Source organism: Mauremys mutica, chromosome 22, assembly GCF_020497125.1.
Source record: "Mauremys mutica isolate MM-2020 ecotype Southern chromosome 22, ASM2049712v1, whole genome shotgun sequence".
NCBI classification, from domain to species: domain Eukaryota; kingdom Metazoa; phylum Chordata; order Testudines; family Geoemydidae; genus Mauremys; species Mauremys mutica.
In genome coordinates this window covers 1800568-1826721 of record NC_059093.1, presented here as the reverse complement: position 1 = coordinate 1826721, position 26154 = coordinate 1800568, and the positions used below count along the sequence as shown (strand labels likewise).

The 26154-nt window shown below is 53.1% G+C and overlaps 1 protein-coding gene across 2 annotated transcripts; it reads right to left on the bottom strand.

Annotated features, from left to right (window-relative positions):
* TMPRSS13 (transmembrane serine protease 13) lies at positions 1-25865 on the bottom strand. 2 transcript variants are annotated; one of them, XM_044997214.1, is made up of 14 exons: positions 25763-25865; positions 24779-24863; positions 16175-16352; positions 14920-15030; positions 12681-12803; positions 11693-11822; positions 7883-7975; positions 6835-6878; positions 5653-5812; positions 4425-4597; positions 2570-2668; positions 1738-1880; positions 1320-1472; positions 1-394 (listed from the first exon to the last, which is right to left on the bottom strand). In XM_044997214.1, exons 3-14 carry the CDS (start codon positions 16233-16235, stop codon positions 380-382), a joined length of 1305 nt encoding a protein of 434 aa, XP_044853149.1. In that variant the 5' UTR covers positions 16236-16352; positions 24779-24863; positions 25763-25865; the 3' UTR covers positions 1-379. The 2 variants fall into 2 exon arrangements, with proteins under 2 accessions (XP_044853149.1, XP_044853148.1); XM_044997213.1 differs by lacking the exons at positions 16175-16352; positions 24779-24863; positions 25763-25865 and having other exon boundaries at positions 14920-15182.
* Positions 25866-26154: the final 289 nt, after the last annotated feature.

Sequence of the window (26154 nt, the reverse complement as noted above, 5' to 3'; positions counted from 1 at the left end):
GTGCAGGACTGTGCCTTATAGGATATTTTCAAGTGCTTCGTCAAGTCCAGTTTTAAATGTCAAGTCATGGGGCTTCGGCCACTTCCCTTGGGAAAATATTTCACCAGCTCACAGTTCTCGCCACCGGGACGTTTCCCCTGATATTCTGCTTATATTTCCCATCTTGGTTGTTGGCAACATGAATTGACTTCGATGTTCTGGAGGCATCATGTTTTCAGGGCTTCAGAGCAGCACCAAGTCATAGTCCTCCGGCCAGTCCGTGCTCGAAGGGCGATCACTGGCATTTTGCCCTGTGGCAGCAGAACTGCGCAGAGGATCTCGCTGCACCTGGAGCTGGTAGCAGGAGAAGCCACAGCCCCACTAGGCGCCCGTCTTGTCCTTAGTCACTCTCACTCTGGGAAGAGAAAGGGTAGCAGAGCGCAGGTTAGACAGGAGACACCAAAGCTTCAAGCAGCACCCATGGGTGTGGGGAGCGACCTGCTCCCGAGTTGTGTTGACTTCCATGTGCCACACAGCCTAGCTCCCACTAGTGTCAGTGGAGTTGTGGTACACCACAACTGTAAGGGCAGCGGCACAGAGGCAGAGTGGTGCCGTAATCCTCTGCATCAGCAGCGGCACAGAGGCAGAGTGGTGCCGTAATCCTCTGCATCGGCAGCGGCACAGAGGCAGAGTGGTGCTGCGGGGAAGGGTCGTTTTGGTCAAAAGGCACCGAGTCAAGCCCCAGTCTTTGGGGACGTGCCAGGGGATCTGTAACACCCACAGTGAGCAGGCCGGGCCCCGGGAAAGGCGGTGCTCAATACGGCTGCCTGGGCCAGCCTGGAACCCACGGCTCTGCGGCGTTATTGCAGCCCAAACCCTGTTTTCCTGCCTAACAGCCTGTCTGCAACAACAGACAATGGGATAAATCCTGCCTTCAGGTAACTCCCCTGAGCTCGACACCATCACTCTGGAGTTCCACGGGTGGGATCAAGAGCAGACTCTGGCCCACTTAGCATTGCAGGGGATGAGGCTTTCACCCATTAACTCCCGATGAGGATCTAGTGTTCACACTTTTCCTCATTTCCCCTCTTGCTGCCTCTATTTCAGCAGGGGCTCCCAAGCCAGGGCACTACCTGGAGGTGAGGCGTGTGCTTTGCCAAGGGACCTGGGGCTGATGGCAATTGCAGCACAAGAGTCAAGCCACCAAGGTCCGTCACATTTGTTTGGGAGCCATCTGGAATTCTCAGCTCTCGCCCAGGGTGACCATGGCATTCGCCTGCACACATGGAGCAGAGGCAGGCGCTTTTCCGCACTGGAGCTCAGTCCTGAGACCAGCTCACCTCCATTTTGCTGTGAATCCAGCTGAGGAGCTCTGTAACTTGAGTGTAAACCCCAGGCTTGTTCTTCTGGCCACAGCCAGTTCCCCAGCTCGTCACTCCGGCCACATACCACCGGCTGTTATCCTCGCAGACCAGGGGGCCGCCGCTGTCGCCCTAGAGCGGGAAGGCAGAGTCAGGAGAACTCGAAGAGAGACCCCACCGTGCACTCGGTTTGCACAGAGGTCTCAGGTCACTGCACAGCCGGTGCACACTCCAGAGGTGCCACCAGGTGCAGTGCCCAGGACACAGCACGTCTCCAGGAGCAGCTCATTCACACGTCTGTTCTAAGACGGGGGTGTCTGTGGATCAACATGGTGCCCACCCCAACCCCTGCCCAGGGCTGCAGGCCCTTCCAGACTAACACCGGCAGAAGCCTCACCTGGCACGAGTCCCTCCCTCCTTGCAAGTACCCTGCACACATCATGCGGGGGGTCAGCTCGCCTTCGTACACGCTACTGCTGTTGCAGATCTTGTAGTCGATCAGGCTCACTTCCGCCTCCCGCAGCTTTGGGGAGGTGTTCTCTGGAACAGTGACAGAAAGGGGACAGGTGAAGCAGTGCCCTGGGCTCACACACCGAGAGCGAGTCCCTGGCCACCTGCTGTCACCGCTAGATCAAACGCTGCAGGCCCCCGGCACATCACAGCCGTAAGCGAAGGTGCCGCAGGGGTCGCTGTAACGTATGATTGCACTGAATGGCGAATGAGCTCTTTGCACTACAGAATCCCACAATAGGGAGGTCACTGGCTCTTAGCCGTGCCCACAGAACGGTAGTCTCTGAAATCACATGCCCCGTTTCCATAATTCAGATCACTGGGCTTCCTCTCACAGACATCTTCATGGTGGCTTCACAGATTAAAGTCACGTTAGCAAAACTGGCCACCAGTTTTAGGCAAGTTCATCGTGGGGGTCCTCAGATCAGGACCTGCTGGGCCCTGATATTACAGAGGTGCTGAGCCCCCCTGGACTTCCAGCAACAGCATCTCAGCGCCTCTGAGAATCAGGACCAGCAGGTCTCAGGTTGGGCCCCCCAGAACTGAGGCACTCAGAGTCATTGGCCCAGGCTGAAAATTCTGGCTCCCCCCATACTCCGCAGCACTATGCGTAGCTGCCTTTTCAGTGCTCCCCCACGGTGCCCCCCGGCTGGACTGAGGTCACAGCAAGGCCTGTGGCCCCTCCCCAAAGGGATGTCAGATTCAGTCCCCGCTCTCACCTTCGTCCTCACTGGTTTTGCCAAAGCCAGTGATGAAGCACGTCCTCCCAGCCCGGAACGTCTGGCCAGACATCGGGAGACAAGCGGGGCGGACCTGCCCTGGAAGACAGGAAAACACCAAACAAGGAAAGAGTGAGTCTGAGACGCACCAGGGAACAGCTGCAGTCACTGGTGTTCCAGCAGCCTCCACAGGGAGTGTTGTCCTCCGAAGGAACTAAAGTCGGGTCTTGTCCCACTAACCATCTGTCAACGGGTGATCCCCCTGGAGTGCCCTCCTGTGGCAGGCCATGGCAGAACTGGTGCATCTGCCTCAGTTTCTCCTCTCAGGTAACCCAAGGAGACTCTGCCAGGCTCTCCTGCCTTGGGCTGATTTTTTACAAAAGCAAAGGGATTGTTTACACTATATCACCCCAGGGCAAGTAGTCCTTCAAATCACACAGCTTCTCAGCCACTGACGTAACACATGCCATGTTCCGGCATCTTCCGCCACACCAGACTCTGTCAGCCCTCCTGTGTCCCGGAGCCAGAGAGCCGCCCCAGCCCTTCCGGCTGGAGTGCACCCACTCTGCCCCGCCTCTCTGTGGGGAGATCACCCGCAGCGGGGAGCACCCATCGCGCCCCCTCGCTGCTCCCCTGGCTTCAGCTCTCCAGCATGCGGATACCAGCGGGTACATTTTCCGCTGCTCCCCCGCCTTCAGCTCTCTCTGGTGTGGGAAGGTCAGCCGGAAACCCCGTCTTGCTGCTCCCCTGCCTTCCCCCATGAGAGACCTCCCGGCCCCGGCAGCCCTCACCTGCCCCTCGCTCAGGCAGCTCTGATTCACCAGCTCTTTCCCTCAGGCCTGGTCTACACTAGGCGTTTAAATCGGTTTTAGGAGCCTAAAACCGATTTAACGCCACAACCGTCCACACTAGGAGGCACCTTATATCGATTTTAATGGCTCTTTAAATCGGTTTCTGTACTCCTGCCCAACGAGAGGAGTAGCGCTAATATCGGTATTAACATATCGGAATAGGGTTAGTGTGGCCGCAATCGACGGTATTGGCCTCCGGGAGCTATCCCACAGTGCACCACTGACCGCTCTGGACAAAGGGGAGCAAGTGTTCCGGCACAAGGGAGCCAGGGCCAGCCACCCTGTGACAGCCGCACGGTGGCCAAGCCAAGCAAGAAGGCTCAGCAAGCATCCTCCTGTCTGCCCGGTGACAGCTATCAGCCCCGGTCCTGCCACCGATGTGCAGAGGGTCCCTTTGCATGCATAAAGCCCCACTGACTCTGTAGCCTGCTGCAGGTAGCCAGCACTGTGCACATGGCTGGGCCTTATACTGATTACAGTCAGAAAAGTGCCTGTGTAAATCCAGCACCTTCTTACCCACAGCCTCTGCCTCCGCCCCTGCTCTTCATGTGGCTTGGAGTCAGACTCCACTGCCCAAAGATGCCTTAGCCCCTGCCTGGCCTGTGGAACTGGTGCTGCTCTGGGAGAGGGTGCTGGAGTCTGTTCTGCCTCATGCACCAACAACAACTTAGACACCTGAGTTCTGGACACACAACCTCCCGCTTCTGGTTATGACGGGTGAGGCAGGTGGGACCAGACCAGATGGCAGTGCTGGCACGGCAGTTAGAACAATCACCGTTCAGATCTGGAATCGCTGGGAGAGGCCACGCCTGGTACTGGATTCTGACTATACTAGCTCTTTTCTCCCACTTAGTGGGACAAGGGGTTTCTTCTCCCCTGAAACGTCTGCCAGCTCCCTGTCAGTCCTTCCTCGCTCCCAGGAACAGGAGCACCTGGCGGGCCAAGTCGAGCAGATGCACCGGCCCTGCAGCTCCCAGCCTGAGGAGGTTGGGAATTAGCCTCACCTGATATCGTTAAGGGCGTGGCGAGTTTCACCAGAGCGATGTCGTAGTCGTCGTGGTCGTCGCTGTAGTTGGAGTGGATGATGATCTGGGCGGTGGGGATGCCCTTGGCAGGATGGAACAGGTCGGAGGCCCCAGCGTACACTTTCCACTCGTTGAGGATCTTCACGCTGTTCCTAGGCAGACGCAGAAAGGGGGGGGTGATGCAGTGACTGCCCTGAACAGCAAATGGCCCAATCCAGGCCAGGCGAGCGCAGGGGCAGCTCTTACACCAGGTCTGGAATCTGCCGTTGCCTAGTGCCATCGCCACACCGGGATTCTGCACAGTGCCCTTACTGCACGCCCAGCTCAGGGGCCAGCAGATTAGAACTGAACGCCGCTGTCTACAGAGATATCAACAGCAACTTCTGGCAGCGCTCAGCGAGCTTCTGGTAGCCCCCTGTTCTTCTCACATGGCTGGGTTTTCAGGCCAGCCTCCAGCCTCCCTCCAGCACTTCGTTTCAAGGACGGGAGTTAAAAACTTGGCACAAAAAGCCCTCTCCCTGTTTTGTTCAGATCAGACCCTGCTCCCTACCAACGTCTCCACCATGCTGATCGAGGGTTGGGTCGCTCGGCCTAATCCAAGCGGGACTTATGTCTGAGCCTGGTCCGGGTCCGCAGGTCAGTGCTTTAATTCCCCGTTCTCTTATCTACGGCACAGATCTCGGCTGTACAATCTGCATGGATGCTGATTTCTTATTCCAGCCATTGGCCCCGATGTGCGTGTTTGCTATTGGCTTTCTGTCTGCGCACCCCCAGCCGCGGATGCTCCCACCTTACAATAATTACATATAAGCCGGGCGCTTGTGCAAGGATCGGCTGCTGGTCTGTGCTGGAGAGCTGCAGCTGCTCCAGGAGCCGGCCTGGGCTGGAACACAGCTGTGATCCTGCCCTCTAGTGGCTGACAGCTAGTGGAAATTCTGCCTTAGCTCTTGTGGTGCAGCTGCCGGTTTCGTGTCCAAAGTCCCAGCAGGGAGAGGGATCCCGGGTGACATCAGCGTTGATCTAGAGCGACTCAAGCTCCAGCAGAATCCGTCTGCATTTCAACGCTGTGACCGAGAGTGGGACATGGCTGCCGATAATTCCCACCTCCTCCGGTTCTCCTCATCTAGGCCTTTCCCTCACCAGCCGCAGCCAAACCAACCCTTGCTGGCTGCAGCCAACACAGCCAGTTAGCAGGAGCACCACTTACATGAAGAAGCAGTGGGCAGCTGTCAGCACCCACTGGGTATCAATGACTGTCCCCCCGCAGATGTGGCTCAGCCCATACTGGAGACTAACTTGCCAGGGCCACTTACTCGCCGAAGCTTCGTTCCCCCCAATGATCCGGCCAGAAGTCCTCTGTCCACAGCCTGGAGGAAGAGAAACAAGCTGAGGAGGCAAATCTTCCCCATGGAAGCCTGAGGGGAAACTCAAAAAGGTCCATTAGCTTTGTCAGGTGCTTTGACAGGAAAATCAGGCCAAGGATCACCTAACAGATCGCACACCTGACAAAACGTGCTCACGGATAACACAGCGGACCAGATCAGTGGCCCATCGGTTCCAATATCCTGCCCCCAGCTGTGGCAGTGGCTTTCTGCTTCAGTGGAACTGCAAAGAGAACCCAGTAATACCCTAGACAGCTGTACAATGCTGGCTGTATGCCGGGGAGGAGAGTCTAAAGTCATTCAGCCTCCACTTTTACAATCCAGCTGGACAATTGGACTATCCGACCCCTGCGGGCTTTGAATTGCATGGGCCATTACTTATACCCACAGTGAAATAGGGTAGCTATTATGCTAAGTAATATATATTCCACTGAGCTGGAGGGGTAAGAAAAGGGTTTTTTTGTTTAGCTATCAGTGACAGACACCTTAAAAACCCGTGAGTTATGACAGACAGGTAGGTGGATACAGAGATGAGTAGAGTAGGATAGATGACCAGTTCTAGGGACAGGCCCCTAGTATTTACTTTTATACGTTTACAGAAAGTGAGCCCATAAATAGACAATAGCACAGACTGATATTTTCAGTCGGCCGAGAAAGAAAGAAAGAATCAAACAGTGTAAAACTTTGATAAAGAAAAATGGCAGTTTACATGATGTCACAAGAGATCAGTTGAGTTGATCAAAATTTTGTGAACTTCAGTTAAATTTTGAATTTTCAATGAAAATTTTCAATAAAAAAAATAAAACCCTGAAAAGTTTGATGAAAATTCTCTCACTTTTCCAACTAACTGCTGAGAAACTGGGATCTGGCAACATTTTCAAAACCCAGTAAAACAATTTCAAACCATTTTCACACCAGTTCTTTGAGTGGTTTCGAGACCCGCTCTAGACCCAGCTCTCCTATCACCACGTCTATGCTTTATGGCAATGGTAAATGCTCCCTCTTACTTGTGCATCGGAGGGAGACGTATTTTCCCGTGGGACACTTGGAGCTGCAGGAGAGAACAAAACAAACAAGAGACAAAGTCAAACACGGGCCCACGCTGAGACAACACAAGAGCAAGAGTCCGAGTGGATGGTCCTTCACCCTCCCGCCCGTCCTGACCTGCTCAGCCAGCATGTAAGTAACACAGATGCTCTCTTGTTGCTCAGTAAAGGGGAATGGGAGTTCTCTCTACAGGATCACATCTCCCCTTTACTCCCTAGAAAATCCCTTCAGGTTGCCTCTCTCTGTCTCGCAGCTGCAGCCCCATCCCTGGCAGGTGCACACAGTAGCAGACAGACACGGGCTGACTATTTTGGAGCCACTCCAGATTTACGCTGGTGTAAAGTGAGACCAGAGTTGTTTGTTCCAAGGTGCTTCAGCTCCCTTAAGCACCAGGCACCCGTGGGCCATTGCTAAAGCATGGGCCACTCTCCAGCAGGCTCGGACCTGCCCTGACTTTCCTTGGAGGCACGTGTTCCCGCTGCAGAACGAGCACAGGGGCTAACTGCACTTCACGGTTCTCTCAGAAATCCAGCTGACGGGAGACTGCTCAGATTGCTCCTCTGCCCATTAGCACTCCCATCCCATTAGGGGATCAAACCCCTGCAGAGCTCCGGCCACAGGCCTCCCCTCCCTTTCCTGGAACTGCTGGAAAAGCTGCCATGGTGGAGGGGCTTCGTGTGTCCCCCTCTGAGCAGGGCTTTCAGCCTGGGCCAGAGCGACAGACCGCCGTCTCCTCTCTAAAGCAAAGAGCCCCGTCTTGCCAGGCTGCTAATCATCTCTGGTGCCCATCCCTGGCTCCCGTCCTGTAGGCAAGCCAGCATCGTATTGCTCTGCTGACCACTCTGCACTGAGCAGGGTTCTCATTCCGGCGTCCACAGCGAACTCAGGCCTTTTCCCAAGTTAGTTCAGAGGGGACCATGCAGCCAGTGCCGTGGGCAGAGAGGGGCTCTAAGCGGACAAGGGGACATGGGGAGGAGCAGGGAAAAGGCAACAGATCCTCTTCATTACCTGTTGAGACTCTGCTGGATCGTGGGATGCTCCTTGGTGACAGTGAGGCTTTTGCCAGGGAAGGAGGCTGGCACGTACTCCGTGTGAGACATGCTGGGAGGAGACAGGACACGTCATGCTGCCAGGTTTCCTTAACTCTAGCTCAGCAATGGGAAAATCAGGCCAGAGAGGGGCATCTCCCCTCCGCTGCTGCCTCTCACACTGAACTGCGATGTGGCCCTGGCACTCGAACCCCACAAAGCGCTAGTTCACGAGTCCCCCAGTCTGCATTAGAACCTAGGTCTTCACCCACTGTGCGTTTATAACAACCCCCTGCTTGGGTCACCAGAGGGGCTGGAACCCAAGGCCCCCAGAGCAAACAGCAAGGGCCTCAAAGGTACGGCTACACTGGAATAAAAGATCCGTGGCATGGCCGCAGCTGGCCAGACTCAGCTGACTTGGGCTTGCGGAGCGAAGGCTGCAGGGCTAAAAATTGCTGTGACCCTCCCCCCTCGCAGGGTCCCAGAGCCCAGACTCCGGCCTGATCCCAAACATCTACCCCACAATGCAACAGCCTGAGCCCCGTGAGCCTGAGTCAGCTGACCTGGGCCAGCTGCGGGTGTTTAGGTGCAGTGAAGACAGACCCAGTAGCTGGCAGCTGTAGTAGCCTGACGTGAACCAGCCACTAGAGGGGGGCAAAGATCCTAACGTGGGTTGTACTAGACCAGTGGTTCTCAAATTTTTATACTGGTGACCCCATCACACGGCAGCCTCTGAGTGCGACCCCCTCTTATACATTAAAAACACTTTTTGTATATTTAACACCATTATAAATGCTGGAGGCAAAGCGGGATTTGGGGTGGAGGCTGACAGCTTGCGACCCCCCCCCCCCATGTAATAACCTCGCGACCCCCTGGGGGTCCCGACCCCCAGTTTGAGAACCCCTGAACTAGACCTAAGGCTGGTCTATCCCAGGGATTTTTGCATCGCTGCACTGACAGGTTAGCCACACAGATGCAAATCCTAGTACAGAGGCACTGCACTAGTGTAGAAAGTTATTTGCACCATTGCTTGTGTAAACAACCTGGGTAACCTGCACAGTACAAGTCACTTCTTGCAGGGGTGCTGTGCGTCTGCACTGGGGGCAGTTTGCAATGGGACAGCTACACGGGGGTTTCCCACTGTAAACAAGCCCCTTGATTCCCCTTCCAATAACAGCCGCGCACGGATCAGTTCCGCTCCCTGCCATTCCCAGCTCTGGTTCCCCTGGCTGCAAACCCCAGGGGTGACTTAGCAAACACCACACAGGGAAGGTGCAGAGAGAAACAGGAGGAGTCCATGCAACCCTCAGCAGCTAGCAACCACAGAGCAATGGCAAGGGAGGGGGGAGGGCCTGGTGACCGGAAGCCGTTGTGGGCATAGGCGGCAGGTAAATAAAATTTTTGGTGGGGCCCAAAATGGTGGTGTCCCCCCCCCCCCCCGCTCTCACCCTGTAAGCTGATATAAAATGAAGCTACAATGCGTCAGCACCACAAGATTACAAGGGTCAATTAAAAGTGGAAAGTCAGAAGCAGCACTTGCCTACTAATACCTAATATACGGTATTAAATTTTGTTGCACCTGTTGTGACAAAGTGGGTATGTTCTTAATGTTTTCTCTGAATACTGTGTGGGTGCCTCAGTTTCCCCTGCAAAGTGCCAACTGACGGTGTTGGGGACAAAGAGATCAGGTGGCCTCCTTGTCCGGAAGAGACACAAAGGCCAGATGAGGGAGTGTCAGTTTGGAGCTGGCTGGGGAAATCGGGAGAGGCCCAGAACTTGGGTCTGGGCTCCCCGCCCCCCAAGATGGACCTGACTGAGGGGTCCTGTTTTCTGTACCTACAAGCTCTGTTTTAGATTGTATCCCTGTCATCTAATAAACCTTCTGTTTTACTGTCTGGCTGAGAGTCACGTCTGACTGCGGAGTTGGGGTGCAGGGACCTCTGGTTGCCCCAGGACCTGCCTGGGCAGACTCGCTGCGGAAAGTGCACAGTGTGGAAGGGGATGCTGAATGCTCCGAGGTCAGACCCAGGAAGGTGTAAGCTTCTTGCCCTGGAGACAGTCTGCTCAGAGAGGAGGCTCCCCCAGAGTCCTGACTGGCTTTGTATGGAGTTGTTCCAAAGCATCCCAGCATCCCCTTCCACACCATGCGCTTCCCGGAAGTCTGCACAGGCACTGACACTCCCTCCTCTGGCCTTTGTCTCTTTTCCAAGCATTAGGAGGCCACCTGATCTCTTTGTTCTCCAACACCTTCAGTTGGCACCTTGCAGGAGAGTGGCCCAGGCCATCAGTTGCCTGGAGACAGGGTGTCAGCCATTCTCTGTGCAGACAGCATCACACTGGCCCTCTAGGGCTTTACAACAATCACACCCCCTTATCCCACCATCTAGAGCCTTAAGAAATGCATTGGGGAAACTGAGGCACACAGTATTCAGAGAAAACACCTGTATACGACCAGTTACATACTTTGAAGGGTGTAAAATAATCAAATATTGTGCTAAATACAATGATACTCCAAACTGACCACCAAATTTAAGTTGCATGTTTTTCCCCTCAGGTGAGGGTTCTGGGGTGGGGCTGGGGATAAGGGGTTCACAGTGCAGGAGCGTGCTCGGTGCTGGGGGTGCAGGCTTTGGAGTGAGGCAGGGCTGAGGATGAGGAACTTGGGGTGCAGACAGGCTGCCCCAGGGCTAGGGCCAGAGAGGACTCCCCATCACCACCACTGGCAGCAGCAAGCTCCAGGGGAGGGTCCCCTCCTGCCCCCCATGGCACACACACTCTGCACATGCTCCTAGAGCCCCTCTCAGGTCCAGAAAGCTCACTCCCCTCCCCTATGATGGGTACTGGGGGGGGGGGCACAGGTGGCCTTCCATGTTGCCCCTCACCATAACTTCACTGTGGATGGGGGATGGAGCTGCCCCTTGCCCAGCATGGGGCAGAAGTGGGGTAGGCAGGGTGGTGGCTGGCTATGGGGTGGGGGAGCAGGGTGTCATAAAATTCACCCAACCCCCAGCTGCTCAGGTCTAGGAAGCCTCCCTCTCCCATCCCTCCTGTGGCGGGTGGGTTGGTGGGTGCTGGGGGAGGGGGCATTGCCTTCACATGTGGCTTCCTGCCTCCCCTGTGCAGCCTTCTGTGCCTCACTGGGGGGCTGGGACTGGGGCTGGGGCAGGGGGGGAATCATAGGGTCAAACACTCAAACATAATAAAAAATCATAGGGTCAAACACTCATGGAAGTCCCAACTGCTGCTAAGGTGAATGATGTCTGTCTCCTGGCCCGTTTGTGTCTCCTCCAGGTAAGGGCGGGAGGGGAGGGGAGGCCCCCTCCACTCCCCTCCCCCTCCTGAGTGCTTCAGCAGCAGTTAGCACATTCCTCTTATGTTAATGCTGCAGCCCTTAGGCTACCGGCAGCAGCAGCAAAGGAGAGAGAGAGAGAGAGACATGCTGTGTGCTCTCTTTACATTCAAGCAGGGAAACTCCGGGGAGGGGGAAAAATCTAATATTTCCAAATATTGGTGGAGCAGAGCCCCTGATTATGAATATTCCTGGGGCTTTAGCTCCAAGAGCCCATATAAGTTGGCGCCCATGGTTGTGGGAGAGATTTTCAAAGGACAAAGGGCTGGTAGGGGCCCAGTGGCAGTGCCTTGGGGCTGAGCTCTTCACTCTCCCTCGTGCCTTCGGAAAGCTGCCCCTGGATGCGAGGAGCCCGGGAGCAGGTCATTTTGGGCGTGGGCTGGGTTTCTCTGGCTTCCGTCCCCCATCACTAACTAAACACGCCCGTCCCTGGGGACTTACCTTTGAAATCCCAGTTGCTGGCAGGTCTTCCTGGAGAAGGAGTCGTTCCAGGCATTGCTGCAGACAGGCAGCCACTGATTCTCGGTGCTGGAGTAGATGTGGAGCAGAGACTGATCCCACCTAAATCGCACTGCAGGCGCGAAGGAAGGAGACGGCAGAATCAGCAGGGGCTCCAGGCAGCTCTGCAGCTCCAGCTCACCCTTAGACAGGCACCCGGGCCCGGCAAAGAGCCCAGCCCCCTTGCACCAGGACTGAACTTGTGCCTTTGTGTCATGATCATGCACAAAAGCTGGCAAATGACCAGCCTGATTCCCCTCTCCTGCCCACAGGCGTAAATCAGGAGCCGCCCCACTGAGCTGACGGAGTTCGACAGGTGCCAGGCCCCGGGAGGGGGAGGGGGGGAGGAGAACCCCGATGTGCAGTGTGACAGTGAGCTCCACCCCAGCACCAGGCGACAGCAGGGGGCAGGGGCAGCGTCCTCCGGGCAGCCCTGGCCAACGTGCCTCACTGGAAGCGAGTGCAGGAAGAGCCCCGCCCAGCCTCTTTGTCCCCTCCAGCCCTGGCCTCCCTGCGGGGCTGTCGGGAGTGCCGTGCGTGTGCAATTGGTGCCAGTTCTGAATCCCCCTGGGAACTGGGAGCACCAGCTAACCCCACACAGGCCTCACCAGAGTCATCCCCTGCACTAGCCTCAGGCACTGCCCAACATGTGAGAGCAAAAATCAGGTCCGTGGCTACCCCCTGCCGGCCCAGCCGCTGCCCCCTCTCACGCCAGGGGCCCCAGCTCCTCCCAGCTCCTGAACGTCGGGGGGGTCTCAGCATTCCCGGGCCCCGGGCCCTTGTGCCATCTTTGGCATCAGTGCAAACTCCTGCCCCAGGGACCTGGTCACGTCGGGGGCTCGCTCAGAGCCCAGAGCACAAGGCCCTAAGGCAGGGCCTGGATGAAAGCAGCAGCCTGACCCCGCGGGACCCTGCGTCCCAGGTGTGTTACCACAGTCCAGCTCATCGCTCTTCCGGGAGCAGTCGATCACCCCGTCGCAGCGCACGGCTTGGTGGCTGCAGCTCTCAGCCGGCTCCTTGTACAGAAAGTCGGTGTTCGACCGCCAGAACAGGACTGCAAGCAAACACACACCGGAGAGCTGGAGACAGTCGTGGGGGGGAGGTCACCTGCACTGGGAGGGGATATTTCCTGCCAGCCAATTCCAGCCTGGGCCCGGCAGCTCCTTCACCCCAGGCACCCCAGCTGGGGCATGGTCGCACTCCCAGACCTGCGCTAGCTGCAGGGGCATTTATTTGCAGCAAGCAAAACCTGGGCTGGATTCTTTGGAGCAGTCACTGTTGTGGTTGCTCCAAAGTCCCAGTGAGGGGCATGGAGAGGATGCTCCCAAGGCGCAATCCCCCTCGCATGGTATCCTGCTCCAAGGTAATCCTGCCATTATTTGCAAGCAGTGAAGAGCAGGATCACTCGGCCCGATGCCCCTCCCTCCAGTGCCCCCACACTCAAACCAAGTGATTGTCGACTCATCCCCCTGCCCCCATATCAGTGCTACAGCCCGCCCCAACCCCTGCCCTCCATGAGGAACTGTCTGGAAAACTGGACACAGACAAAACTCGTTCTGAAACCTCCAGAACCTGAATCCACATGGTCGACACCCAGAGAAGAGTTCACAGCAGAAATGGGCCCAGCCCAAACACTGGATGCAGTGTCTGAGCCTGGATCATGGGTCACAGTTCAAACCTCAGGCTGTTCTGGGCCAAACCTGACTGGGCATTTTCTGAGCCGGGGTTCTGCCCTTGGGATTTCAAGGTCAGATCCAGAGTTCGGTTTAGGCCAATCTCTAGTTCACCTGATCCCCACCCTCGTCCCTGGCAATCCAAAACTGCTGCATTTGACTCAGCCCCATTCAAAATCCATTCTCACTTCACGCAGTTTTAATTTGCATCTGCAAAATATTCGCCCAGTAAAAATGCTCTAAATCCACTTGATACTGCAGGGGCTCAATAATGCAACTGATAAAAGGAAAACCAGCAGCTAGATTTGACAACGGAGTTTAAAAAACAACCTCTTCATTATCTGTAAAATCTTTCCTGTCTCTGCTGATTTTTCCCTTTCCATTTGGTGGGTTCTTACTAATTCCCCACTGGCTGTGTTCCTGGCACAGAAATTAACTCAGAGTAGGAGGGACTGTGCTGATAGCTGTGGCCACACTTGAAAATATTTGCAGGAAATGGAAAGTGTTGGGCTTATCTAAACATCTAACCATCTGCCTCTGATTACTTGGGTGCATGTCACATCTAAAACACTAGACAGAAGGGCCATAAAGAGAGTAGGATGTTGTTCTAATTTCCTAGTGAAATTCTTTGCTCCCAGGTGTCTAGCAGATGTCAGGAAAACTCAAGAAATAGAAGGATGGAGGCATCCCACCGCCTGGGCCCTCTTTCCAGGAATCACATCCTTAGCACTGCAGCTGCACTGCCTCCTTCTGACAGCCAGACAGTGCCATTAGGGGCGAGCCTGTAGCTCCCAGGCTGTGGCTGGAGTTGACAGGAGGAGTGGGGATCAGCTGAGCTCCTAATGAACGCCCTCCTAGTCTGTTATCAGTCTCAAATAAATGATGTTAAAGCAAGAGGTTGTATGTGACACAGAAAATACGGACCATAAATCTCTAGTCCATGTCTATTAAGCTGAGCCCAGAGTGGAACATCAGATCTGAACTGTCTTCAGTCTCGGGGGAACTTCGGACCCACGTCAGAAAATCCCAGCCCATGCTCCCCTCTATAATGGGCCAAACCTGAACAGCCTTGAACTTTAGGGGCGTGGGTGCTGACGCAAGCTTTACAGCTCAGACCTAGGTCTCGCTGCATGATGGGACAGGCCAGAGGTAGCATATGCTGGGCAGGTTAAAGAATGTGAGAATGGGGACATGGCTTTCATTTCTGGCTCCCCAAAGCCCACTGGAAGCAGTGAGAGTCTTTGTATTTATTTCAATGAGCTTTGAATCAGGCCCTTAAGTACTTGTCTTCTTTTCAGGGTGTCAGTTTCCCTCCTGTTGGCGTTTCTAGTCCCAGAACCCGGCTGGCAGGCCAGTAGCTGTGCTTGGCCTGCCCAAACCCAAACTAGGTGACATATTTCCCCCAGCAGGCCAAGCCCCTGGATGGACGCAGGAACTTGGCCTGCACCCCAGGACATGCCAGCGTTGCTGGAGGCTAACGAAGGGGAAAGGACTCACAGAGCAGGATGAGGGCAATGAGCAGGACTATCAGAAAGGAGATGCAAAGGATCAGCGCCAGCCTCTTCTGGCCCATGCACGACGAGACCTTGCACCTTGCCGCTGGGGACACTGGGGATTGGGATGACAGAAACACAGTCACTAGTGCACATGGTTGCAGAGACATTCCCATCCAAGCTCCTCCCCAACAGAGAGGAGGGATGCTCAGCCCTTTGGACATGGCAGCTGTGTTACCTAGGCCCACGGAGGCATGTCTGGGGATGTGCGATTGGCTCCTTCGCCAGCAGGCACATGTCATTTCTGACAGGTGAGGAAGCAGGTGTCCCTAGCACACACCATTCCCACTACAGCCCAGGGATCCCAGGCTAGCTGCTTCCCACTGTGACTAGAGCAGTCTGGGCAGAGGCATCCCAAGGCTTCTCCTGACAATGCGCCCAGGCTGCTGCTAGGGCTGAGAGAGGCTTCATTCTCCTAGCACCTTCATTCCTTGGTCCCTCTGCTGAGGCTGACAGCCCAGCTGCTCACCACAGCGTTTTCTGGGACCCAGAAACGCATGTCACACAGACCGCCGCACAGCAGCTCTCGGTCATGGCAGATGTGGGCTGGATTTGAACTGGCAGCCTCCAGGCTAGATTGGCCCATACCATCGTTGTCCCCATTACGGGTAATTTTAGTGTAAGCCCTGGTTCTCACAGGCAGGATGTACAGGCCATCCGCGTCACCTCCCCCTTCCTAAAAGCAGGGCGCACCCCGCCCCGGGGCCAGGTGCAGAGGTGATGCACAAGGTGCTGTGAGTACAGCTCCTGACGCTAGCTGGGGTTGCCTGCCATGGGGCTTGGCTCCCTCACACGTTGGTAGAGCCAGGCCACAGGCATCTAAGTGAGTGCAAAGAGGTAACATACACCCCTTACACATCGCTCTGCAGGAGGATAACGTGCACCTCAGCACATTCCCTCCCCTCCTACCACTGCTGCCACAGCATCCCACAGGCCGCAGGGAGCCTGCCAGCTTCCTGCTGAGGTTGTTCCTTTTAGCCAGTCGGGGTGACAGGACACAGTCGCCGGCAGCAGTCCATATGAGACTGCACCATCTAGTCCCATCTCCCAGTCAGCTCTCCCAGGGTGGCGGGAGCTAATGCATGAACCACTGGAGCTCACAATTCCAGGGCTGGCTGGAAGCACATGCCCAACCTCTCCAGGAAGCAAGGACTTCCCAGTAGCTGTAGCTGCCAAGAGACCTGCCCCACCCATCTTACTTGTGTTGTCACAAGCCGCGTATCCTGGTGGAGCCAGTCCAGACTCTGGAGCGCACGGCATGAAGTTGCTCCCACGGACCCTTTCTCGTGGACGTGCAGTCGGGGTGGCGATGGGTTGACTGGCTCACGCGGCATAAGGGTTGGGAAGGAGGCTGCTGTTTGGCAGAGCCAGTCTGATCTGTAGGTAAAGAACACACCGTCACTCACACAATCTGCTGGAGATTCCCAAAGGCCAGGCTGGGTGCCCAGGGACAACTAGAAGACTTGCCTTCATGAAGCAAGAGCCAATGTACGCAGTCAGGAAATCCCAGTAACATGGCTTCCTGACGGAGCTGGCTGGCTTTGGTAGCCGAACATCTCAGCACATGTACCTCCAGGGTACAATGGGCCAGCCTATGGAGGCAAAGAAAGCCCTAGAGCTCTTGCAGAGTTGAAAAACACTGAGCATCTTTGCAAAGAATCACACTGCATCATTCTGGTTTTTCTCCTTTTGGAGGCTGCCAAACAAATTCTCCAAGCTGATCCCCTAGCTCAGGGCATCTGATGGAACGTTTGGTACTCAGCTCAGGCGCGGGTGGCTTGGTTCCCCGAACAGTGCCTCAGTGTCCATGTGAGCACCCAGGGGAGGAATTAGGTGCCCCAATTTATGTACCCAGGTTTGGAAACTGAGTCTCTATCATTATATAAGTCCTCTGAGTCACTCATTCAGAAAATGCCAATGTAACTTCCAGTTGTTAATTAGTAACATTTCATAATTGGTGTTCCAAGCCCGAAACTTCCTGAGCCCTGGAATGCTGCTCTGCGATTATGTCACAACTGATCGGTGTGAACATGGGACCGGATATTTATCTCCTCTACTCAAATTCCTCTCTCCTGAGTGCTTTATTAATTTAATCCAGATACGTGTGCCATGTTCCCCCATTTCTCCTTGGAGAGAGCCTGAGCTTTGCATTTAGAATAAACGTTGTTTTTGCTGCTAATGTGGTTTCTGTTTTAAATCTCTGGCTAATTTTAGCAGTAAAAACATCACATGCAACAGAGAACTTGCAAAAAGAAAATGTCACTTGTGCAGTGAGAGAGCCCAGGAATGGTGCAGCAACCACCAGAACTTGCTATGAGTCAGCCCCTTCATATTGTATGTGCAAAGGGGAAGCAAGTCAGATGTTTGCGGCTCATAAACATTGAGTTTAAACATGGAGTTCATAGTTCCTTCTCCATGTGAAAAACGCAAGGGCTATATCCTTTGGTATCTGTCTCCTGAGGGGGGTCAACTCATTTTCAGTGCTTACTTATGATTTGTCCCACTGAAACTCTCTCAAAACCTTAATTCATGACATAAGCAACAGACCTGGAAAGATCTGGCTTGTCCCAAAGCAGCCGCTTCCCCAGCGAGGTGTTGAGTGAGGGAGAATACTCAGCCAGTGAAAGAAGGCAGAACTGTCCCATCATCAGGGCAGGCAGCCATTGTTTAATCAGAGATCCTGGGCACTAACCTTTTCAAAGGCGTTGGATACATCACTGCGATGGAAGTGAGCCTGAGCTGTTAGGTTTGGGCCTGAATCATGGCCGTTGGGATTTCTCTTATGCCCATCTCTACACAACATAGGAAGGGTGTATGCCATGAACAAGGGACGTGCCCCCGGAGAAGCCAGCACTTAACACAGTTCTGCCAACCCCAAACACTCAAGAATCATGTCAGGCTCCAAAAAGTAATGAGATCAGCTGAAATTCATATCTTTGGAGTTCCTTCCATTTGCCCTCTGGCTTTAGACCCTGTAGGGGTCACTTTTTCAAGCTTTTCTCCACAATCACGAACTTCCTTTTTAAAAAAAAAAATGAAAACTGAGATGCTGGTGTATTCACATGACTGCAGGAGCTTGGGCTTGAAGAAAACCACCCAACACTGTGAGACTCACGATGAAATCACAAGAGCTTGTAATGCAGTTAATATATTACCCTGATTCCAGCTGAATTTTCTTATTCAGTATTTTATTTGGCCTAGTTTTGCCCAGTTTGCTATGGATATGGCAGATTATTTCATGAGTGCATTGGAAGGCGGTCACATTTCCCTACAGACTCCGTCAATACCTTCAATGTTACAATGTAATGTTTGTTACAATGTAACAATGTAATGTAACAATGTAATGTTTAGCTTCCTTGGCTGAGGCACCACAGATATCCCTACCCCTCCTACAATCAGACTATTTTCTCTTTCCCCTCTTTGGTGGAGCACAACAATATCACGAAAGGCTCTAGGCCTGCCTACACTTACCACTTGCAGAAGGTGAATGACTGATTTGTCAGTTCTCTGCCAATTCAGAAAAATAATAAAAATAAAAATGTTTTGGGTCGACCTGAAAATCATCATAACGTTGGAAAAAAACCTCATTCTGGGCCAACCGAAGTATCTCGTTTGGGTTTTTAGCTTTTCTTAACGGTTTGACATTTTTTCGATACAACTGAAGGAAGTTTCTAACCCAGAAATCCTTGCAGATCAAAACAGCAAAACGTTTTGACTTTTTTGGCATTTATTTTGTTTGTTTCTTTTAAACAATTCAGTGAAAAACAACACAAATTCAGAAAAAGTTTCGGCCAAAACATTTTGCCCTGCTCTACTCACGCCACTCACGCAATACACTTAAAATGAGGGGGTGTCTCCTTCTTGAGCCCTGCCCTGCACATCATAGACTCATAGACTTTAAGGTCAGAAGGGACCATTATGATCATCTAGTCTGACCTCCTGCACAATGCAGGCCACAGAATCTCACCCATCCACTTCTATAACAAACCCCTAACCTATGTCTGAGTTACTGAAGTCCTCAAATTGTGGTTTGAAGACCTCAAGCTGCAGAGAATCCTCCAGCAAGTGACCCGTGCCCCACGCTGCAGAGGAAGGTGAATAACCTCCAGGGCTCTGCCAATCTGCCCTGGAGGAAAATTCCTTCCTGACCCCAAATATGGTGATCAGTTAAACCCTGAGCATGTGGGCAAGACTCACCCGCCAGCACCCAGGAAAGAATTCTCTGTAGTAACTCAGATCCCACCCCATCTAACATCCCATCACAGACCACTGGGCCTATTTACCTGCTGATAATCAAAGACCAATTGCCAAATTAATTGCCAAAATGAGGCTATCCCATCATACCATCCCCTCCATAAACTTCTCAAGCTTAGTCTTGAAGCCAGATATGTCTTTTGCCCCCAGTACGTCACCTGAGAACTAGCCTGGTCTGGCCTCTTGATCTAAATGGGAGCCTTTCCCCTTTAGCCTTGATTTCAATGGGCTTGGGATCAGGCCCCACACAGAGGTCTCTTCCAATGTTACATGGCTGAGTAAGGCCATTGACTGAAGTCCCCTTAAGTCTGGTCGTATCGTGTGATGTTTGTGGGTCTTGCTGGCCCTTTAAAAACAAGTCGAGGGGATTAAACTGAGCGACACAAAACGAAGAAGGGTCAAGTGAAAGCTGCCCACCCAGAACACAGGCAGTCTCCGTACAGCACCCAGCAGTACTGCTGGTTCACCCAGTGCCTACCCTGCCCGCGGAATTCACTGCACACCAGGGCACGGACTCAGAGATTGTGGGTGGGTTTTTAAAGCATGGCTCATGTCATGACCATTCCTATGGCCAACCCCAAGGGCTCACAGCCAGGGCGTCACTGGTGGGGACAGTGAGGCCCACAGGAGTTAGTGTCAACGCTTTTAAAAGCCGCGGCTAATTTTGAGTGCTCAGCGTGACGCACCAAAGCCAGATTGCCAGGGGTGCTGAGCACCCACGGGTCCCACAGGCTCCAGCCGGAGTTGTGAGTGCTTAGCACCTCCTTAAACTGAGCCCCCGAACTTGCCTGGTCACCCTTTAAAATGTTAGCCAGGGGGACTCGCCCCGCCCACCCAGGGGTCAGTCGCAGATCTGGGAGCAGAGCCCTCTGGGATTCCGGGCTTTCAGTCCCATCAGACCACACTGCCTCCTTCAGTAACACATACAGGCAACTGAGGCCCCAATCCACCACCCACTGAAATCACTAGAAAGACTCCTGCTGACTTCAGGAAGCGATGGGCAGGTCCTAAGCTAACAGCAATAAGAGCAGTCAAGCTTCATGCTTCAGTGCATGAGCTAAGCATCTGCATGAGGCCGGGGGGACTAACCCTGGCCCAGACAGAGCCAGCAGCACACTGGGGGTTGTTCCCTCAATAGGGAAGAGAGGCCCCGTCCTTCTCCACAGCTCTCCCTTCTGACCTCAGAGTCTCTATGTGCGACTGCTGCCGTGGTGACCTCAGCATCGCTGCTGGCCAGCTGGTCCCTAGTGGCATTCACCTGCCCGCACCATCAGCACAACCGGTGAGCTGCCAAGGACTGAGCCAGCTGTGAGTCAGGACTCCCAGCAGGGTTAGAGAGGTGGGCAATGAGTGGCTCTCTGCCCTGCCCCCCAAAACATGCAGAGGAGCAGAGATGTCACTTCCTACCTGTGCCCCTCCAGAGGCTTTCACACGCCCGGAGTGGAGGAGAACAACGGCAATTTGCCTGACTGTCATTTCCCACAGGACTTGGCACATCACGGAGTGGCCTGGGGCTGACCTATTTTTAATTTCACTGAAATAACCAGGTTTCAGAGTGGTAGCCATGCTAGTCTGTATCCGCAAAAAGAACAGGAGTCCTGTGGCACCTTAGAGACTAACACATTTATTTGAGCATAAGCTCAAAGATCTACAATCTATCCTGAAAGATGATCCCTCACTCTCACAGATCTTGGGAGACAGACCAGTCCTCGCTTACAGACAGCCCCCCAACCTGAAGCAAATACTCACCAGCAACCACACACCACACAACAAAAACACTAACCCAGGAACCTATCCTTGCAACAAAGTCCGATGCCAGCTCTGTCCACATATTTATTCAAATGACACCATCGTAGAACCTGATCACATCAGCCACACCATCAGAGGCTCGTTCACCTGCACATCTACCAACGTGATATATGCCATCATGTGCCAGCAATGCCCCTCTGCCATGTACATTGGCCAAACTGGACAGTCTCTACACAAAAGAATAAAGGGACACAAATCTGACATCAGGAATCATAACATTCAAAAACCAGTAGGAGAACACTTCAACCTCTCTGGCCACTCAGTAACAGACTTAAAGGTGGCAATTTTGCACCAGAAAAGCTTCAAAAACAGACTCCAGTGAGAAACTGCTGAGCTTGAATTAATATGCAAACTAGATACCATTAACTTGGGTTTGAATAGAGACTGGGAGGGGCTGGGTCATTACACATATTGAATCTATTTCCCCACGTTAACTATCCTCACACCTTCTTGCAACTGTCTAAAATGGGCCATCTTGATTATCACTACAAAAGGTTTTTTTCTCCTGCTGACAATAGCTCATCTTAATTAATTAGCCTCTTACAGTTGGTATGGCTACTTCCACCTTTTCATGTTCTCTGTATGTATAAATATTTCTTGCTATATGTTCCATTCTATGCATCTGATGAAGTGGGCTGGAGCCCACGAAAGCTTATGCTCCAATAGATCTGTTAGTCTCTAAGGTGCCACAAGTACTCCTGTTCTTTTCACTGAAATAACCAGCCTCCCTTCTCAGATCCTCCCCCAGAACAGTGTGGCTAACCAGGAGCAACAGGGGCCTGAATTTCAAAAAGGTCCATGCTCAGCTGCACGGTTGGAGCTCATTGCAGTCCCATGAGCAAGGCTCGGGTAGAGTTCCTGTATCATCTCATTGCGTTCATTGGAGGTGAGACTTGTGGCCAGACCAGACATCCAGAGAGAGCAAAGAATGGTCATCTCTGAGCACCAGGCAAAGGAAGGTTTAAGTGGGACTTAAGCAGCACAAGGGGCTCGTGCTGTCTTCTGTCACCCAGACAACATGGAGTGAGAGTTGCTGGCCACTGAAAACGTGTGCTGAGTAATGCACAAGTGTGTGCGTGGTTTGAGCCAAACGTGTTGCTGAGGTCACTGCTGCAGGGCCTGAATCATGCACAAAACGTTGGGATAGAAACAATAAGGAGAGAAGCTAGAAAACTAATGGGCCAGATCCTTGCTGCTGTCAATCTGCCTAGCGCCTTCGACTCAGTGGAGGATCGGGCCCAATAGGTTTGAAGTAGAGCTGGTAGAGTAATTTTCTGCTGAATTTCCTGATACTTTTCGAACCGATTTCTTGACAGTTATTGATTCTCATTATGTGTCCTGCTGATGGAGATGGGATGTGGGGGTGGGGGGAGATATGCACAGGCAGCACTTTATTAACTATTTGTCCATCTCCAGTTTTAATCTTTGAATTAAAACTGGAACACGTCAGCACCATAGATTCATAGATGTTAAGGCCAGAAGGGACCATTATGGTAAAATCCAGGCTGCCCTGTTGCTCAGCACAAGCCAGAGAACCTCACCCAATAATTCCTGCCTCAGTCCAGAACTTTTGCTTGAGCAGTAGTGAATCTTTTCAAAAGGAATCCCATCTTGACTTAAAGACTGCGAGTGAGAGACAGTCTGCCATGTCCCTAACACCGCAGAGGGACAGCATGGACCGAAGCCCAGTGTTCAGAATCCAACAATGACGGGAAGGCAGATGCAAGAGACAGTGAGAAATTGTCTGCACCTTCCCAGTGGGTGTTTAATCAAAAATGAAAGGACACCACCACAGGGTCTTACGGTACAGTGAAACAAACAGAAACTGAAAGTCACAGGAATCATTTCAGTAGCAGTCACCTGAGAGGAATGAGATCAGCGGCAGACCAAACAACACATGCGGTTTTGAACTAGTTGAAACGAGCTGCCTAAATATCTGCGCTTCTTCTTTCCTATTCCCCCGATCATCACACAACCTGCTGTTAGCCTCTGAACTCATCTGCCTTTCTCTGAGCTAGAGTGGAAAGGGGCTGGCTTTTTTGTGCGTTTGCATAGCACGGCTGGTGCCTGATGAATAGTGCATTAACATAGTAATGATGACACTACCGACTGTCTAGCAATGGGCAAAATTCCTCCCACTGCAGAGCCAGTGCAAGGTTTATGCCTCACTTGCATCTTCTGGATGGTATTAAATGGTTAGTAGGCCCTGTGCTGGCCAGAGTTTCACCCACTGTGAGTATAAACAAATGATCCCGTCTCGTGCACTATCATAGGAGGAAGTTGAGGTGAGAACAGAGACAGTCTATAATGAACCAAAACCTGTGGTGTGATGAAGCAAAACCAAGCATGCTTCATTCTGCAATGGTATCTTGGATTTCTCCTCTGATGCTGTCAAATACCCTGGGACAGGCAAGGGTCTATTTAGCACCCAGTCATTAGGATTCTGAGCAAGGCTATCAGTCACAGTGACTTTTCCCCTTTGAAAGCTGGTCAGACTCTTTAGAGACCAGATGCTTTAGAAGATGCCAGCACAAAGAAGGGAATAATGCTGACATATTAAGGGACATTCTGCAACGCTAAAACCTTAGCTCTGTGTTGGGTCAGCTGGAGCAGGTCAGAAATGGATTCCTGCAAGCCAGTGAGACAAGCCCCTCATCCATAAAGCCCTCCGTAAAGGGAATCAGCACCATTCCACCCTCGCTACAGATGGAGAAACTGAGGCACAGAGCAGGGAAGGGGCTTACCCAAGGTCCTGCAGTGAGTCAGCAGCAGAGCTGAGATCAGCCCTCAGGACTCCTGACTCCCAGGTCCATGCTTTCTCAACTAGAGGGTAAGCCAAAATTGCCAAATGTGAGTGCCTGAAGTTAGGTAATTTACTCGATATGTGGGTGCCCAAATGACTGGCCTGATTTTGCAAAGCAGCTGTTCTCCCCTCGGCTTCCAACATCACTTAGAGCTGGACTCAGTTTAGGCCAGACTGTGGGATTGATACCGGGCAGCAGGAAGCTACATCAGCCCCGGGGAGCTCTAGGAGTGGCCATCCCTCATTAGCACAGTCCTTCCCCAGCACACAGGAGGGGTGTACTTGCTGCACTGGCACTAAGGAGGGTGAGTGCGGTCAGTGAGGGGATGGTTCGCGCCCTGGGATCATAGAGTCATCGGTTATAGAGCCAGAAGGGACCACTGTGATCATCTACCTCCCGCCTAGCGCAGGCCCTCGGACTTCCCTGCATTCGTTCCTGTCTGAGCTAGAGCCGACTGTTTAGAAAACACCCAGTTTTGATTTTAAAATGGCCATGCTGGAAAACCTACCACCCCCGGGCAAGCTGCTCCAAGGGTTCATTATCCTCGCTGTTAAAACCTGCCTTTTATTTCCAGTCTGAATTCGTCAACTCCCAGCCACTGGCTCGTGTTGGGCCTTTCCCTGCTAGAGCAGAGCTCATTATTTGTTCAGCACCAGCTTGGTCCTAATGATCCAGCCACCCCACAACCTTCTCTTGGTTAAATTGAACACGTCCCCTGAGCACGGGGCTGTGTCTGTCCATGTGCAGAGAGGGGTGGGGTGGGCACAGTGATAATTGCAGCTCAGCACCTTCCCAGTCAACGTCCAGCTGCCCTTTCCTCCAAGTAAGCACGCACCGCAGCTTGGCTCAGGAGCGGCACCCGCAGAGCCGGGCCGACACCCCGGGGCTGAGGCCGGGGCACAGACAGAGAGGTTTTCACCATGACAAGGAACTTACTGTGCATCAGTCAAAGTCGATGCAGCTGTTAAACCAAACAGGCTGGTGATTTCTCCTCGGTACAGTGCACAGGAGACAGCAATCACTGTTCGCCAAACAGAAAGGGATAAATGTCAGTAAGAGGAGAGACTATGGTTGGATGTTGGTTGCTAAGAGGGTGAAAATCATAATTAGAAACGAACAGCAGGACTGCAGAGCTCCTCCCTGTGCCATAGGTCAGTAGAGTCTCAAAATCTTTGCGATAACACTACACAGCACATTACAGCATTCGCACCTCTCTGAGATATTGCCCCCATGGCACGGATGGGGAAACCGAGGCACAGAAAGGCACTAAAGTGACGTGCAAAAGGCCAGGCAGGGACAGAGCAGAGCTCAGGAGTTCGCAGCTCCCAGCCCCACGCTCAGTCTATTGGATCGCACTGCCTCTCTGTACCAAACACAGGACCACATACCCTGTGGGAGCACATTGGTGCTGCTCCGGTGACTTCGCCAGAGCAGGGTCAATTTACACTAGCAGAGCATTTGGCCTAATCCCTGGTCCTTGCACTTCCATGAGGCCCTGGTCTATTTCACCATGAAAAGTCAATGCCACCGAGTTAAAATTAAGATCCCCTTCCCTAGCACAATGCCACCATCTGCTTGGCAAACGCTTGTTAAGCCTTAAAGCACCTTCTGAGGAAGGTAACTATTATCCTGCCCCTTTTACCAATGGGGAAACTGAGGCACGGAGCAGTGATGGTCGGTGTCAGGGAATAGAACCCAGAAGTCGTGATTCCCTCTCTACCCCACTGAATTCTCCCATCTGTTACAAACATGCTGCCTGGAGAGGAACATCCTAGAGAGGGCAGAAGAACAAACCCAGGTTCCCCCCACAGAAATTACCTCTCACATGCAATGAAAGCAACTCATTAATTAAACCCCAATCTCAGGGAGCCTACTTCCCTGCATTGCTGGCTCTGCAAGGAGCTGGAGGAGCAAGCTTACCAGATAGCTGTCCCGTTCCATGGCCGCCACCAGGGCTGGAGTCCGGGGATCACAGTGCCGCCAACTCCAGGGTTTTCTGGAGAGCGTCCGATCCGAAGAGAGCAGGCAGTTCTGTGGGAATGGAGCAGGAAGTCTGTCCGTGCTCGCACCTGTGTGGTAACTGCCAGGGTAATTGACAGAGGAAAACCGGCCTGACCTGTCACTCAGCTCTGCTGGCTGTTTGTTTCCAATTAGCCCGTACGTAGTGTATAAATATCTGCCTTTTACGTACCGGCCCATCAGCCACTCCTGCCTGCTCCTGACAGCTGGGCAGGGGTGTCTTTGTACAGAGGCAACAGAAACTTGGGAGGAACCTGGCAGGTTCCTAGTTCTCACCACAGGGTCGGACGTAT